General features: G+C 35.6%; 1 protein-coding gene and 1 pseudogene across 1 annotated transcript in view; one reads left to right on the forward strand and one right to left on the reverse strand.

The window, feature by feature from the left end:
• Dnah6 (dynein axonemal heavy chain 6) overlaps positions 1-17,612 on the forward strand; it is a 278,870-nt gene that overhangs the window by 23,477 nt on the left and 237,781 nt on the right. The window contains exons 5-10 of the mRNA XM_071601776.1: positions 3,751-4,018; positions 8,145-8,279; positions 8,367-8,487; positions 9,555-9,684; positions 11,587-11,755; positions 12,191-12,307. Of these exons, the coding sequence (XP_071457877.1) occupies positions 3,751-4,018; positions 8,145-8,279; positions 8,367-8,487; positions 9,555-9,684; positions 11,587-11,755; positions 12,191-12,307 (940 nt within the window). The remainder of the gene's footprint in view (positions 1-3,750; positions 4,019-8,144; positions 8,280-8,366; positions 8,488-9,554; positions 9,685-11,586; positions 11,756-12,190; positions 12,308-17,612) is intronic.
• On the reverse strand, positions 5,596-6,768 carry LOC114099458 (archaemetzincin-2 pseudogene; annotated as a pseudogene).

Genomic DNA, 17,612 nt, shown 5'->3' on the forward strand with positions numbered 1-17,612 from the left:
CTATTCCCACATAATGCTAATGCTGCTCTTCAAAGAACCATCTTCTGAGAATCGTTGTCCCAGATCACTCTCTTCTATTGAAACTTTACAATTTCCTTTTAGTTGTGTGTTTGTTTAATTTGTAGGTAAAAAGGAATTTTTATCAGATAATTTATTATCTTTGATTAATCAAACCAGAAGTAAAGCAAGCATTTATCTTCCCTAGTTTAGGTAAAATCTAGACTCATATTGAATATGGTGTTGACTGTCATGAAACAAAACTCATTTCTTCCCAGGCATGTGTTTTCTTACTTTCATCCAATAAATGGATTCAAATCACAATAATTAAAGCTGTGTAATAATGAAACTAGAGAACTTGAAATTGCAGAGGGCGACAGGAGCTTATCTAATTAAGCAGGAATTACTCTTCCTACTTGTAGAAATCAGAAACTTGAAAGAGGCGGAAGGAGAAAATAGTGAACAGACATATGCATGCATTCACATATGACCAACGATGGACATGATAAAAAACCAGCCTGATGAAAATGGGCGATTTGTGTCCACCGAGAAGCAACTAATGTGAAACAGGAGAATGCCACAAACATCTGGCACAATAATTAGGACTTAACAACACAAGCAATCAGAGGTTATTCAAAGTTCCTGAGCAAAAGGGTCCCATGAGGCAAACCATGTTTCAGCTTTATTGGTCTGGTGGACTGGTTTAAAGATAAACAGAAGTATTTCCCATCACTGCAGGGTATAATAGAGCTGCTGCCTGAAATAACAGATCGCAATAAAGTTTTATTGTTTTGCAAAAAGTCAAAGAATTAACTCCCAAAGAAGACTTCCAGTAGGGAATCACTTTGATTTGTACATGAAATGAAAAATAATAGGACAATTTATGATTTACCACAAGAGCCAGGTAATTTTCTCACTCCATTGGATTCTTTCAAACAAGACACAAAAGTTGACTTAAAGATGACTTAAAGTTTCATATCAGATTGATAGAGATTGTATAGTAAAATCATTAGACAAGGGACCCCTTGATCCTGCATTGAACAACAAATCATAATAGATATTTTTTCTAGTTTGAAGACAGTGTAGTTAAATGTAATTTTATTAAAGATCTTTTTCTTAGCCTGATTCATTATCTAGCCAAGGATCTCTGCTTAGGTAAATGTATCATAAAGGCATCTTTTTTTAGCAGCAAAGTAGGAATTTTATTCTTGAATTTTTTTTAAGTTCTCTCTTCAGGTTTTAGGGGAAGATCAATGTTTCTGATTATCTTGTCAAAGAGAGGACTAGCAGAGCAAACATCCAAATCGACTATCCAGGAGGCAGCTGAAGTTGGAATCCTGAATGCCAAGAAATGCTGAATGGGCAGTCACCATTAGAAGTGGTGGTTCAACTCCAGAAACTTCTAAGTGCTCTGAGGCAGAGCATATACAGCAAAGCACCAAAATCCAGCAGGGTCAAGGAAAAGCTTTCTACACACAAGAGAGAAGTTCTGCACAACTTCAGTTACAGAGGAAAGGTAGTCAGAAGACTAGGAGAGTTAGAAAACAACAACAACAACAACTTCTCTTTGGAGGAAAGCATGAGATATATACCTAGGAAGGAAAACATAGTATGTAGATTTTTTAAGTGACAGTACGAAATAGAGATCAGGTTGTTAGTTCTGTTTTTGTTGTTGTTTCTTTCTTTTTAGATACAGTTTTGTGGTTACAAACTTTGTACATTAGAATCACCCAGGCAGCTTATTAATCAGGAGTCTCACAATACATGAAGATTCTGTGTTTGACCCAGACATCTAGATTCTTAATAAGTACTCCAGATGATTTTGATATTGATGAGTTAATCTTTGAAAAAGACTCACATGTGTTCATTTACTGTGTTAACAGTAGAGGTGTGTAGAGGGAAAAAAGCATAGGGGTTTGAGAATGAATGTCTTAGAAGAAAGAAAAATACAAATAAAATAATTTCTAAGTGGCATTGAGGGGCAACAAATTGAAATTCAACATCAGGGATCACATTTGCTGCCTTCTAGCAGGGCTGTCAGTAGAAGATAAACCACACAGAGCAAGTGTTCCAGACATGAACCAAGGGGTTGGTCAGTTATTCTAGTTTCTAGGTTGGTTTGATGTCTGATGTTAATGAAACATCTGAAGTTGATTATAATTTCACTGGCAAGTGTTACGTTTTGAAGTTTAACATTTTGGAGAGAATCACTCCAAGAACGTCCTATTTATATCTTTAGCTATTGAACAGGAAAAAAAGGAAAAATTTTTGATGTTTTCCATGTATCTTAGAACATCATGCAATGCTTGACTTTTGCAGAAATTTCTGGTGTGAGTTAATTAGAATACATAAAAAAGTCAGTTAATGGGGTCAGGTAAAAGCAAAAGAGGTTTTCCATTGCAGTTCTGAAATGGGAGAATAACCTTAAAGTTAGTTATCAGCTCCCTCCCACACTCCACAGTACCACTGCCCCTTGGTTTTCTTTGTGGGCTCACATGAACAGCTCTTGGGTTTGCTTTCGTTTTGGTTCTGTATGTCACAATTTACAAAAATATTCTTACTGTTTTATTAATTTTTTAATTTTTAAAATTACTTATGCCAACAGTACTTGGCTTTTTGACAGTGGACCCAAGAATTTTGTTCCAGTCCTTTGAAAACTGACTATGCAAATGCACGTGAATTTGTTTATATACAGCAATTTCAATCATTTCACTCCAGGTTCAGAATACAGAACAAAGGAATGCAAGAGAACACAGACAAGGGAAACAATTCATTTGCACTGGAGTGTTACTAATATACATACTTTTGCATAGTTTTAACATAAAAACAATTGGGATTTGTGTTTTGTATATTATTTAACCTTTATCTTATTCTAAAATCTCAGAGAATCTTCAGGAATATTACTTTCCTAAATTCCTAAGTGCATATTAATAAGGTGCTACATCATATTTTATATTTATTTTAATATTGATTAAGTTGCATATAATATGTAATGTTATAGCTAATATTATAGGAAATGTCTTTTTACTGTAAATTCTTATTTTAAATTTTTTTAGAGAATTAGACCTTTCTGTTCTTGTTACTTTTTTTTATTTCTTCTGCTCCAGTTCCTGTTTTTATACTGTTCTTGATTTTCTTCTTTACTTGATCTGTTTCCTTTTATATATACAGTTAAGGAATGCCCTTTATGATCATTAAAGAAAGACATAACTTGAGCTAAATAATTTCTGAATAATAATTATTTTGTATGTGATGACTTAGGCAAAAATTTTATCTTAATTTGGGTCAGTTCTTATCTAATTTATATTTTCTTTCATATATTTCATAACTGTCAATACTAGATAGTTTAAAACTATTTTATACTATTAATATTGAATAATTTCCAAAGAATCAATAATAAATTAAAAACCCAGTCTCCAATTGTTTTCAGTCAGAATGATTAAGTTTTAATATTTATAGTACGTTTTTTTAATTGTAAAAATCATGTAACTTTGATATGGGCATATTGCCAAGAATGTGAAATCTTTATAATAAGACCAAAGCTCCCCTTTCTTTTATTGAATAAATTATTCAACCTGAAAGTAGTTTGTTAGAATTTTGTTCAATTTTAAATAATATTAAATTATAAAATTTAAATAGTATTAAATTTTAATAATTTTCAAGAAATTTATCTCCTTACAACAAAATCACTTCAATTGCTTGACTTTGTATTGAACACTTTATTCATTTGTCTAAATCTCTATTTTTTCATAGAGTTGTAGCTTATGAGAACATCAATAAAAATGACTACTATACGATTAGCCAAAAGGCAGTGACACACGTTTACAACGATGAGATTGAATTTATTGAAATTGATCGATGGGAACAGGAATACCTATATCACAGAGAACTCATTAAGATCCCCATATTTTCACTTTTCCGGAAATGGAAGGCTTTTAGCGTATGGAGGAAGAATGTACGCTCCACGAAAATCAATGAATGTCGAAAATCTCTACAAAAAGATTTGTTCATTGTTCATCCTGTATGTATTTATTAATTGTAATTTAAAGAATTACAGAAAAAATGTGAATCTATTATAAGTATAGATAGTCTCTGAAATGGAATATTTCACCTTTTTAAGAGAATTCACAATTTTTAACCTGTCTAGTCAATTAGGAGTTTGGCAATCCAGTGGCATTTCTATATTTTAACTATGGTTGCAAAATGCAGAAGTACAACAAGAGAGTTGTACAGGTCCCCTTTGATTAGAAACAGGCTCAAAGTCTTGGATTTGTAATCCCCTTTGTTGTTGATCAGAAAGCTGTATGTCTTTTGAGAACAGTGGATTGGCAGCCCTATTACCTCCCCTCTTCTCTAAAACCTTCTGGACTTAATGGCCCCAAATAATTTGGTACTTGTTTTCATGGGCCAGTACCTCTCAGTAGATCATATAGGTTCCTTTACCATGGATTCAGATAATTGGGGAAAATTTAACTTTTACTTTGAATGATAGGAGATGATAGGAAAAAAAACTGCTAAAGAATGTGTGCCATATTCAAATTCCACTCAGTGAATTTCAACTTATATTAGAATTTTTGTACTTGACTCCTGGGAATAACTGAAATTATTACTGGCACATTCAAGAGTGCTGTATCCTCAGCTGTCTGTTTCTATGACACTAAGTCACTACTTTCTCCAATCAAAAGCCTTTAGTTTTCTTTTTACGGTCAGTTCCTTCACTTTGCATAAAGTAATCTGAAAGACTTATCACCATGTTAGTCACACAATCAAGGAATATTCAGGACTACACTTAACACAGATATAAGTGCTAAACAAATATATATACCATCTGGAGTCCTCCATCTCATCCAGCATTCTGAGTTGTGGGAAAATATTCTAGTCGTTGATATAGAATTCAATCCTTACACACATCTACTTTCTTCATTTAAAGATATTTCACTACCTTTTACCATGTCTTGAATACTATCCATATTATAAATTTGTTACTAAACATGCAAAATAGTTCTCCCTAGAATTGCCTCCAAATCAACTCACTCATCAAAATTCACTCTCTTATTTTGTGTGCTTAAAGTTATCATTATCTCCTGTGCAACATTCATACCAGTGGTGCATTGGCTTTGATAATATCTCCTCTTGAATTGGTTCTAGAGGACTATAATGTTTTCATGCTTTCAAGCTGCAATTGACATAAATAGCAGTCCCATTTGAAAGAAAAGTGGCACAGAACTGATCACACACACCTGGGATAAGAAGCAGATTTATTGTCAAGAGCCTGACAAGGCTGCTCTGCACAAAGACAGGGATAGCAGCAGCAAGGAGGGAGAGCAGTAGCAACTCCCCCTTGAATGTCACCTTTTATAGACTAGAACCATGGCCATGCACTAGGGGCAGGTTTAGTTTTCCTCTGATCTTGTGGAAGGCAAGTTTGTTTCTTGGGAACAGAGAAAGGCAGTTTTCCTATCTCTCAGAAGGGGGAACAAGGAAATAGGCATGTACCTTTATCTTCTCAAGGAGAGAGCAGGGAGAGACCTGCATATCTCTAGACCTGCATTATCTCAGGCTATTTTCTTTTTTTTTTTTTTTTTTGAGAGCATAATGTGCAAATATTTATTTTATTTACTCCTATCTGAAGGTACTCATTTTTGGAGAACAGCAAGGCATTTCATTATCCACTCTTTCCAATCCTGAAAGGCCTCTACAGGTTTCGGTAAATGCACATTATCTTCACAACTAGGTTTCGGAGTTGCTCTGGGTGTGTCAGCATCATCAATCCACCTCACCAGTGCTTTGTATCTTTCTGCAATATTGAAGCCAATGGCACACTGCAACTTGCGTAGACAGATAGGACACAGGTTTAGAGGACGACGGTCAGCTTCCTCCAAGTGGTTGGAGCCCTGCATCAGGCATGTGAGCCACTGGCAGTGTCGCAGTCCAAATATGTGCCCAATCTCATGGGATAAAGTCTTACAGGATCGCAGCAGCAAAACACTAGTGATTTCAGGAATAAAGTAGTTATCAAAAATGGCATAGTCATTGGAAGATTTTTTATGGAGCTTCTTCACTGTGCCTTTATAATGTGAGCTATAGAAATCGCTGCCATATCTAGCAAAGCTGAATATCCCCACTCCTGCATGAATTTGTAAATTGCGTGTGTGATCATTCACTCTAAAAGAACACCGTGTGGCAGAAACAGAAATCGGTTCTAGGAGTTTTACACTCATGCCATAGAAAAATGCTTCACAGTAGCCCTTGAGCCATTTAGTATATTCTTCACTGATAACTCTGGTGTTTCCTAGAGATCCAATGGCCAGTAAATAAATACTGTGCTTCTCTGGAGAGGGTATCTTTCTGTAGGGATTACTGAAAAACTGCTCAAAGTCTTGAGGAGCCTCAGGATGTGAGATTATCCAGTCTGATTGTGATTGCAAAATAATAGGTCCATAAAGATCACTGGTTGGCTGGAAGGCTTCCTTCATTAATTGCTGTTCCCTAGCATCTAATTTCTCATACTGTGACACAAGCGCTGGGTTCTTGGAGATGAGAGCTCTTTTCAGTGTCTGTTCAGAGTGACGGAATACTTGATAATGACAGGTCTCATCCATCACATCATGTTCCTATGTAGAGCTTTCATCCTTCCCTTGAGTGAGGCAAACAGATGGTACACCATGAGGCTTTCTTTAAAAAGGAAGGCTCCCATTGAAGTGTTTACGTTACAAGGACAGGCATGTCCGGAAGGTGCTGTGGAGGGTGTCTTCACCCCCTACAGGCCTCGCCGCTGCCCCCTATTTTCTATTTCTTGGGAATAAGAACAGTATTCATAAAGTGGGGGTGGGGAAAAGGAAGATGGCTGCAATTATGCTAACACCATTGAGATGGTTTGAATACCTGTTAGATGCTAACTCACACTTATCACAAGTCTTATAATTACAACTACTTGACTAGAGTGGCTGATTCTTCTAAACTGGGTTGAAGAAAGAAATATTGAAAGAAGTTGTTCCAGAAATTTTTATTTTTAGATATTTTTCAATAACCAACTCTTTTGGCACCTGTGCCTATATTTTCTCATAACAACTTTATGGATATGACATTTACATACCATAGAATTCACCTTTATAAAGTATATAATTCAATGATTTTTAGTGTATTCACAGAATTTACCAATAATCACTACAGTCAATTTTAGAACATGTCCATTATTCAAAAGAAAAACTCCATTATTCACATTCCCTCTTTCTTCCCAATCCCTCTTTTCTCCCTCACCCCGGCTTTAAGTAACCAGTAATCAATTTTTTTCTCTATATTGCCTGTCCTTTACATTTCTTTTAAATGAAGTCACAATATTTTTGTTTATTTATTTGTTTTTTTTTTTTTGTGACTGGCACTTTTCACAAAACATAATGTTTTTAAGGTTCATCTATGTTATAGCATTTCTTTTCATTGGCAGTTTGTTCCTTTGTGTTATTATGCCTATTTATTTGTCCACCCATCTATTAATGGAAATTTGGACTGTTTCCACTTTTCGGCAATTATGAATAATGTTGTTATAAACAATCATGTATAAGTTTTTGTCTGAACATATGTTTTTTATTTCTCTTGGTCATACCTGTAGGAATAAAATTTCTAGGTCATTAGTTACTCTATGTTTAACCTTTTCAAGAAACATAAGTTTTCCAAAACTACTTGTTGCCCACTAAAATTTAAAGTCAAATTTATCCTTGTTTTCTGTCATAGCCTTTTAGATTAATAGATGCTTCCTTCTGTTATAGTTGTGACTGGATATTGTAAAGTCCTTAAAGTAACACAAGAATCTTTATTAGCAAAAACTAATGAAATGTAAGATATTGCCCAGTTGTTTTTACTTGCTCTCATTTTTGTTCTTTAAATAGCAGAAAGACATGTGTGTATTTTTAAACTGAAAAAGAAGGTATTTGACAAACTAAATCTGATAATTCAAAGAATTAGTTTACAAAAAAATTTTCAAAAGTGTTTCTACGTAATATATGTTTTTTGTAGTTGTAGCTCAAGTTAACATACAGAGCTGTTTATTTTCCTTATTAACCATTTTTACTATTCACAAGCTTTTATACTTTTAAAATACAGAACTTTTTTTTTTTACTAAACAATGATAAATTTTTATTTTCATTCAGTATTTGCGACCAGCTCTTCTTAAAATAAATGAATTGTGTTATCAATTGAGCTTTATGGGACTTTATTATATTGAAAAATGTCACACCTACACCCTGCAGGAGTTCAAGGCTGCACAAGTCGCAAGACTACAAGAGGTAAGAAATTTTGCCTATAAGGATTAAGTTTTTTCCCTATTATTGATATTTTGATATCACTAATTATGCATATTCATCAATCTCTAGGTGACAGAGCGCCTAGAAGAATTTCGAAATGAGGCAAAAGAAGTGGTCAGGAAGGCATGTCGATTTGCTTTGCGTGCTGCAGGGTTTGTTCCTGAAGACTGTGCATTTGAACCTACTGAGGGTATGAAGGGCATGGACCCTGGGTATATTAGAAATGTCTGCTTTCTAAAATATCAGTTCTTCTGTATTCTCCTTGTCCTAGGTTTAAATAATGATCCTTTTTCAGTTCTTTCAAACTGCTTCTTGGTATGTTATAAATTCAATATACTTTGTGGAAGGGGGTAAAATGGTAAATACTGCATCTTCTTGCATTTCTCTCACATAAGTATTGTTGAACTGTACACAGAATATTAATTCATAAGCCTTCTATAGTGGATTCTGGTTGAGACTGTCTTCTTAAATGTATGTCTGGCCTACTGTTGGAGTCAATAGGTTTGTTAAAAATTAGGGACTGAATGGATCTCAAGATTGGACCCAGTTGGCATGGATTATAAAGGATGATAACAATACAGATGGATCAAATGCTTGAGGGTCAAGGTATTCCTGAGAAAGGTAACATGGTCTACTGATCGACTCCTGTTAAGGAGAATGTTAAAAACTATCTATACTATTTAGTTTAATTGAAATCAATTGATAGGAAATTCCTTTGAATAATTAGACTTCTTTGTAGGCTTTAAATGCGTTATGAACCAAAGGATTTTATTGTTTTTACATTTTATTTGTTCTTTCTTTGAATGTATATTGAAAGAAATGGAATTTTTTGTCATTTACATTTTAAAACTTTTAATAATCTGTACATGAGTACACATTAGATAAAAGTCTGTGAATTATTAATATATTAATGCAGTATTCTAATCTGATTCAAAATGGGGTTGGGAGGGAGAGCAAGGGAGGAAGATTAGGGAATAGGGATGGGAGGGAAAGAGAGGGAGAAGGGGAATACATGAATGGTGGAAGGAGACCCTCATCATTATACAAAATACATGTATGAAGATGTGAATTTGGTGTCAACATACCTTATATACAATCAGAGATATGATAAATTGTGGCATAAAGGTATATTAAGAATTGTAATGCAAAAAAATAATAATAAGAGCTCATGTATAATGGCATAATTTGGCATGAACATACTTTATATAAGAAATGAAATTTTTACACAAAAATTCTTGTGTCTTCTGTTGTTCTTAGCTTGCTATGCAAAAATAAGTGGAGTAGGTTTCAGTGATGTGCTGGTTGAGTTGCCCTCTTATGGAGATTCTGAAAAAATGACATATACAGAACAGGCCAGCAAAAGGCATCATTGCATGAGGCTAACATGGTAAATGACTAGTATTTATTTTAAGAAAAATTAGATCATCCATCCTGCTCAAGCTTCATTAAAAATTAAACCTTGGAAGATGAGGAATATGTTAATTTGTATGACTGGAGTAATTATTTTGTTCTGTATGTCAAAACATCTTGTGTCCTACTCAAATATGTACAATGAAAAGTTAAAACCAAAACATAGAGATGTTTTAATGTTTTTAATTTTTAAAAAAAGGCAATGTTCATTTCCAAACATCTCCTTTAAAAAAAAAAAATCAAACCTGTCACCATAGAGTTCTCTAATAGTTATGAGAATTTAAGGAATATGATTACCTAAATGCATGCTCCAGAAACCCATCCCTTCAGCTGCCACTCAGCAAAGTAGCTGCTGGGACAGGCAGGCTGATAGTAAATCCAAGTCCAAGAGCTCCTCTTTGATATCTAAGGCTATGATTCCCTCTGGCCTAGCCTGGAACAACTCCCTGCAATAAAACAAGTTGTGCGGAGGAGAATCCAGGCACACAGAGATTTGTGGACCTCCGCAAGTAGGTTAGGAGGGCCTGCTCTAATGCTGGGTGACCAGCACCCTGCTAGGGTAGGTTCCTGCTCAGGAGGTGTGAGCAGCCTGGGCATTAAAAAGTCTGAAATAGTAAGATATAAAGCCGGAGCCAGAAATTAGATAAAAAGGGGAGCGCATCTGATGGGAGCTGGAACTGAACAACTGAAAATTGGCCCTGATTCTTTATTTAAGGAGGAGTACATCAAAGGCAGGAATAAGGTTTCAGGGAAGGAGTCTTGCTTCTCAGTGTGGCAGAGTCTTGCAATAAACAGGTTGATTGGCATTTTGACAAGCCACACCCACTTCCAGAGTCTGCATAGCTCCAGTGGGTCATTCCATCTCTGATGCTGTGCTGAACTTGTGATGGAGCTAGGTAGGAAGCCACATGAACCAGGCAGTCTCAAACCAGCAGGATTGCTGCTGGGAGTTCTGATACCCTACTTTACTGCCTCATGGTTTCAACATTGTTTTAGTTCACACACAGTGCATGGATGACTTCCTGCACTGCTCCATCCTTTTGGTCACTAAGGAACTATGGCAAACTGGAAAATCACATAAAGTTCCACCCTATCCCTAAGGCAGCTTTTACAACTGGGAGCCTGGAAGGGAAGTGTTCCTCCTAGTACCTCACCAGGGAACTTGCTATTAGCTGTGCCATCTGCTTACCTAGCTCCATCTTCAACTTGACTATTTCAGAGTTTAAAAGTCCATCATTTTAAAGCCTTATGATCACAAATAACTCTTACAAATAAAATCACCGAAGATTATCTGAAAAATTGTGAAACTATAAAGCATTGATTATTACTATTTGGTGTTCACTAACTTAATCTAACAATTGAAACCACTTATTTAATGTACCTTAATTGTGTACTCTTTTATATATGAAAATGTCTGCATCAATGAAAGTCAGTGAAGCTGTCTCAAAGGTCACCATCAGGTCCTAGAGATACAAGAAACCCTAAAGCTCCATTTAAGCAAACTAAAAAGTTATTCTAAATGTAACAGTTGTTGTATACATTAAGTTTTTCTTTAAAACACTTAAAAAATCATATAGCCCTTTGGCTAGATGAGCTACGTGCATTTTCCTTAATAGCTATATTGCTCATTAAATAGACTATGAAGAGTTAGAACACCTAGCTAAAAACTGATGTTGCATATTTGAATATAATTGTGTTCTAAATGGAAGAATGTCTAAGAAAAACTCTTCTGGACAATAAATCTCTGATGTTATAATATAATTAGGTCACAACTCAAGGAGAAATTATATTTTAAAATTTAAATACTTGCTTTAGAGTCACGATCAAAAATATATTGTGATTATAGAGAACTGAAACAATATTTACTTTTCTTTTCAAGCTTTATCTATCTAAATGATTATTTAATTGAGAACACACTGCATATCTTAACAGTAAATTCTGCTAACTCTCTTCTGAATTATCTTACTGATAAACTGAAAAGAACACCTTCAGCAGATGTCATTCAGAAATGGATTACTGAGGAGAAGCCTGAAGTCACTGACAAAAAGGTATATTCAGATCAAACTAAGAATCATTATCAATACTTATTGATGAGTTCTTACTATAAATCATGCTATTTTCTGTATACTAGAAAAATAGAGAAATTTTCTGTTGAATATGTTTCTATTGAAGTATTTGTTGTTAGTTTTATTTCTATTGAGTATATGAATTCCACTTCTATTTAAATATTATCAACTTTGTTGTATACATTATTAATGTTTTCCCAGTTTATTGTTTGCCTTTCCATTTTGTTGATAAGTGTTTTTATAGGAGAGACATTTTATGATACTATATCATCTTTAAATATTTACCTTTTATCTTTTCTTTTCACATGCCATGGTTATAAATTCAACTAATTATATAAACTTAAGTTTACATTTCTTTGTCTTAATTTATGCCTTGGTACTAACGTCTTTATAACACTGCAAATATGCTCATTTTAGGGGGCTCCTGTAGTGGAAAAGCAGGAAGAAGATGAGTCTCTTGTTCCCATGTTCATCACAGAACTGATTTTGACAGTCCAGTCACTACTCTTTGAGCCTTCAATGGAAGATTTTCTGGTGTGCTTCTTTATATAATTTCTGCATTATGTACACATTTTCTGGAAAATAAGCAACTGCTTTACTATCAAAAGATTGGCAGGACTATTATCACTTCTCCAAAACAGAGGAAAGCATTGTTCTTTCACAGCATTCCCTATACATAAAATCTATCTAAAAGTATAGCACATTTTCTTTAACTTGAGGAAAATTAGGAGCTTGGTAAGGTACACCATCAAGAGGACATGTTCTGGACTGGGGTTGTAGCTCAGTGGTAGAGCACTTGCCGAGCACGTGTGAAGCACTGGGTTCGATCCTCAGCATTATGTAAAAATGAAATAAAGATATTGTGTGTCCACCTACAACTAAAAAAAATATTAAAAAAGAGGACATGTTCTACATAAACTTTATAATGGACTATAGGCATCCCTCTAATAAGAGTCCAAGAAATCATTCTTGCAAACACCATTTTTAAAATCTTTTTAAAAGCATTCTGCATCTGAGGGAACTTAATTGTTTTAGTTATTCATTGCTCTGTAACAGATTACCACAAATTTTGCAGCTTAAAACAATCATCATTTTTCTCAGTTCCTATAGGCCAGGAATCTGGGAACTTGCTAATTAGCTCATCCTCTGCTTTAGGACCTGTCCAGGCTGTAGTTCAGGTGTCAGCTGAGACTGAGGTCTTTTTTATTCCACACTTGATTGGGAAGACTCTACTTCTGAGTTCCCTCAGATTGCTGGAAGGATAGAGCTCTGTCCAGCTATTGGACCAAGATCCCCATTTTTTGCAAATGTCAGCCAATGATGACCCTTAGATATAAGAAGTACCCTGTAGTCCCTTGCTATATGACCCCTTCTATAGGCAGTTCATAACATAGCTCTTGTCTCTTCAAGGTCTATTAGAGAATTTCAGGAAGCCCACTCTCTCCTTTGAAGTCTTTCCCTTGATTCAGTCATGTCTACCCAGGATAATCACATTTTTTATTAACTCAGAATCAGTTTATTTTGGACCTTGATTCTGTCTGCAGAATCTTTCTGCCTTTGCCACATAATGTAACCTAATCCCTGGAGTTATATCCCTTTATAATCATAGGTCTACCCACACTCAAGAGCAGGGCATTATATAGGTAGGTGTGTGTGTATACAGTGGTGAGCAAGAATCTCAGGGGCCATCTTATTTTGTCTACCACATTTGTGTACATGTGTAGATTAGTAAACCAATCAGTCCATATTTTCTGTTGTTAACTGGTATATATACTGTAGCGCAAAAGCACTAGTACTTGGGATCTGTAGAGTTTAGTCTTGGCTCTACAATTAATAAGCACCCTGGGGTTTAATTTCTTCATTTTTTAAGATGAGAAGGCAGATGAGTTCTTGGGTTGCCTCCTCTTGCAGCAGTCTATGATTCTGTAATTTATGAGATAGGATATTTTAAGACATTTACAATGACAGGCAGACTGATAAGCTCCTAGTGTCTGGAACTGCTCTTGGGAGGTCCCAAGCAGAGAAGCACTGAGCTCCTATGTTTTCTCCTGGCCACAAAACTCATGTCCTTCACCTGGGATGCAGGTACCCCTGTGTTACAAGTGACACAGGGAAGCTGTCCCCAGCAAGCAGTTTGTTATCTTTACTCCCAAGTGACAGGCCTCAAAAAACTCGAAACTCTTCTCATTTTCTGTTGTAGAACTCTGCTTCACATATAGTTATTTTTAATTCCTACACATGACTGAGCTCTGGGAATAATCTGCAAGTTCATGTGTTCATATCAACATAAGATTTTACTTCACATACCCAAAATTGGAAGTGTAAATAAGATTTTCATTCATGAATTTTCTCCCTCCCCCCAAATTATTTTGGTCCTTAGTCTTAATCATCTCCATCTGGGTTTCAAATACACATGCATATATAGGACTGCAAGAAATTATATGCTTTAAATTTTTTTAAATAATGACTCACTCTTTCTATTCCTTTATTTTTATTTATTTATTTTTATGGTTTTCTGAGTGGTAGAGCACTTGCCGAGCACGTGTGAAGCACTGGGTTCGATCCTCAGCATTATGTAAAAATGAAATAAAGATATTGTGTGTCCACCTACAACTAAAAAAAGTGCTAGGCAAGTGCTGCACCACTGAACTACAACCCCAGCCCAGAAAATTATATGCTTCAGTCATGACATTGTTCTTGCTTAGGTTATCAGTGTATTGAATTCTTGATTCAGTATTTACTTTTCAATTTTCTTCTTGTGTTTGACAGATCTCCTATTGCATGTGATTTTATTTACTGCTTTCACCTCATGAAATAGACTCTTGGTTAAATTCCCCTTGGTTCTATTCTGTATCTACATTTTTTTTCTTTCCCATCCTTCTTTTCAAGATCTTTTCTGTCTGACCCTTGATTGATGCTTTCCTAAAGTGTTCCCTCCTCTTCACACACTATGAATTTTTCTTAGATGCTCTTTTCCATGCCTATTGTTTTAACTTCTAGGTTACTGACTCATAAGTATATATTTATATCCAGTAGTTTTTTCTTAACCCCCAGACTTAGAGCCAACTGCAAATGTCCACCAAAATGTTCCATGATCAACTCTAATTCACCAAAATTAACTAAATTATCAACTTCTACCAAAACTTGCTCCTTCCATGCTTTTGCCATCTCAATGAAAGGCATTATTCAGCTGCCATGTCAGAGATCTGGGAGATAGCTTAGATTCTCCCTTTGCTCCCTGAGGTCCAGTCACCAGGTTTTATGTGGAGCTTTAGTTGTTCTCTCACTCAAAACCTCATCATCTCTCTCTGGCCTGACATAATAGTCTGTTTCGATTTGCTTGTTTCTCTTCCCCATTTTCCACATTTCTGTTAGCAAGTCATTCTCATAGGCAAAGCTAATCGTGTCATTTTCCTGCTTAAAATTTCTCCATTACCTATGGTAGCATTTTTCAAAGAGTGCTCTGTGAGATGTTGCTAGGCATTCTAGGAGAAAAGGGGTTATGATACATTTACATATTAACCGATATGAAAGTCCTGTTTTGTGTGTCCTGAGAAGACTCCTGTTTCCTCAGTTCTTATCTTCTTGAAATATTTAAGTCAAGAGAATTAGAGAATAAGCATAAAGTATTTGTTTAGTTTAATGGAGGTAAGCTCTAGGAGAGCCTTGCCTCCCTGTAGAATAGACTCCCTCCCAGAGAAGAAAAGACCTAAGGCTTTCCACAGGAAGAGTTTTGTTTTATAGGTACTAGTGATTGAATCCAGGGGTGCTTTACCTAGTGACCTACATCCCCAGTCCTTTTTATTGTTTGTTTTGAGGCAGGGCCTCACTAAGTTATCCAGGCTAGACTCAAACTTGTAATTCTTCTGCCTCAGCTCCCAAGTTACTGATTACAAGTGTCACCACACTCCACATACTGGGTTTTTATACTTGGTCTTGGAATCTCCTTCCTCTTCAATGATGAACTAACTTGCTGAGGTGACTGTGCTTTGGGGGCCATGGCCTACTGCCCTGTGCTGGTTTCACATGTTGGAAAGTTTACATTGATATCCCAGAAAAACCTACCCAAGTTTTAAAGCCATAATATAAATTACAGTGAATCAGGATCTGGCAAGCAGTGCCTCTCTGCATGTTTTGAAGTTGGAAGTCTCTTAAACTGGCTATACTCACTTCTTCTAATTTAAGAAGGTAGTACCTGAGCAAGAAGAAGGAAGGTTTGTGGGTGGGATTTCCTGTCCTCTGAGGAAGAGTTATTTTTCATCACTCAAGGTGGGGAGAGCCCTATGTTTCCTTCCCCTACCTGCCTGCTCACATCCACCTATCTGTTTACCTGTGTTAACACATCTGCCACACACTGTTTGTCCACACTGGCTCTGTGCTCCAACACCTCTTGGTGGGGGCCCCTTCATACACAATGACAGAGAGAATGAGACTCCTAGGAGTTATGTAATCTTGGCAAGCTCCAGCTCATATTTTAAGACTCATCAAGAAGTACTTTAACTAATTTTCTTTAAGGTATTTGTTCTAAATTATAAACTAATCCATGCTCATTGAAGAGAATTTGAAAAACACAAAGATCATTAAAATCATCCAAAATCTTGTCAGAAATAGAAATAACCACTGTTTTTATTGTTTCCAGCATACTTACTTTATCATGAGATTATATACATAGATACATTTTTAAATAGGGATGATATCATACATCAGTTCTTTCTCTCTAACTTAACATTATATCATAAACTTTTTCCCATGACATTGACCAGTTTCTGAAGACATCATTTTGAAAGGGTATGGAATTTTCCATTGTATAATGTACCATGACTTGTATAACCATTCTATTTATTTTGAATACTTCAGTATATCTTTTTTATGTAAATTTTTTATTTATCTATGACAGGAGAATGCATTACAATTCTTATTACATATATAGAGCACAATTTTTCATATATCTGGTTGTATTCATAGTATATACACACCAATTCGTGTCTTCATACATGTACTTTGAGTAGTAATAATCATCACATTCCACCATCATTAATTACCCCATGCCCCCACCCTTCCCCTCCAACCCCTCTCCCCTATCTAGAGGTCGTCTATTCCTCCCATGCTCCTGCTCACTATCCCACTATGAATCAGCCTCCTTATATCAAAAAAAGGTTCAGCATTTGTTTTTTTGGGATTGACTAACTTCACTTAGCATTTTCTTCTCCATCTCCATCCATTTACCTGCAAATGCCATGATTTTATTCTCTTTTATTGCTGAGTTATATTCCAATGTGTATATATGCCACTTTTTTTAATCCATTCATCTATTGAAGGGCATCTAGGTTGGTTCCATGGTTTAGCTATTGTGAATTGTGCTGCTATAAACATTGATGTGGCTGTGTCCCTGTAGTATGCTGTTTTTAAGACCTTTGGGTATAGACCAAGGAGAGGGACAGCTGGGTTAAGGGGGGTTCCATTCCCAGTTTTCCAAGGAATCTCCATACTGCTTTCCATATTGGCTGCACCAATTTGCAATCCCATCAGCAGTGTATGAGTGTACCTTTTCCTCCACATCCTTGCGAGCACTTATTGTTGCTTGTATGCATAATAACTGCCATTCTGATTGGAGTGAGATGGTATCTTAAGGTGGTTTTAATTTGCATTTCTCTAATTGCTAGTGATGATGAACATTTTGTCATGTTAATTATACATCATCTTCTGAGAAGTGTCTTTTTATGTCCTTGGCCCACTTATTGATTGGGTTATTTGTTTTTTTGGTGTTTAGATTTTTGAGTTCTTTATAAACCCCAGTGATTAGTGCTCTATCTAATGTGTGAGGGGTAAAGATTTCCTC

The sequence above is a fragment of the Marmota flaviventris genome, chromosome 14 (genome assembly GCF_047511675.1).
Source record: "Marmota flaviventris isolate mMarFla1 chromosome 14, mMarFla1.hap1, whole genome shotgun sequence".
Classification (NCBI taxonomy): domain Eukaryota; kingdom Metazoa; phylum Chordata; class Mammalia; order Rodentia; family Sciuridae; genus Marmota; species Marmota flaviventris.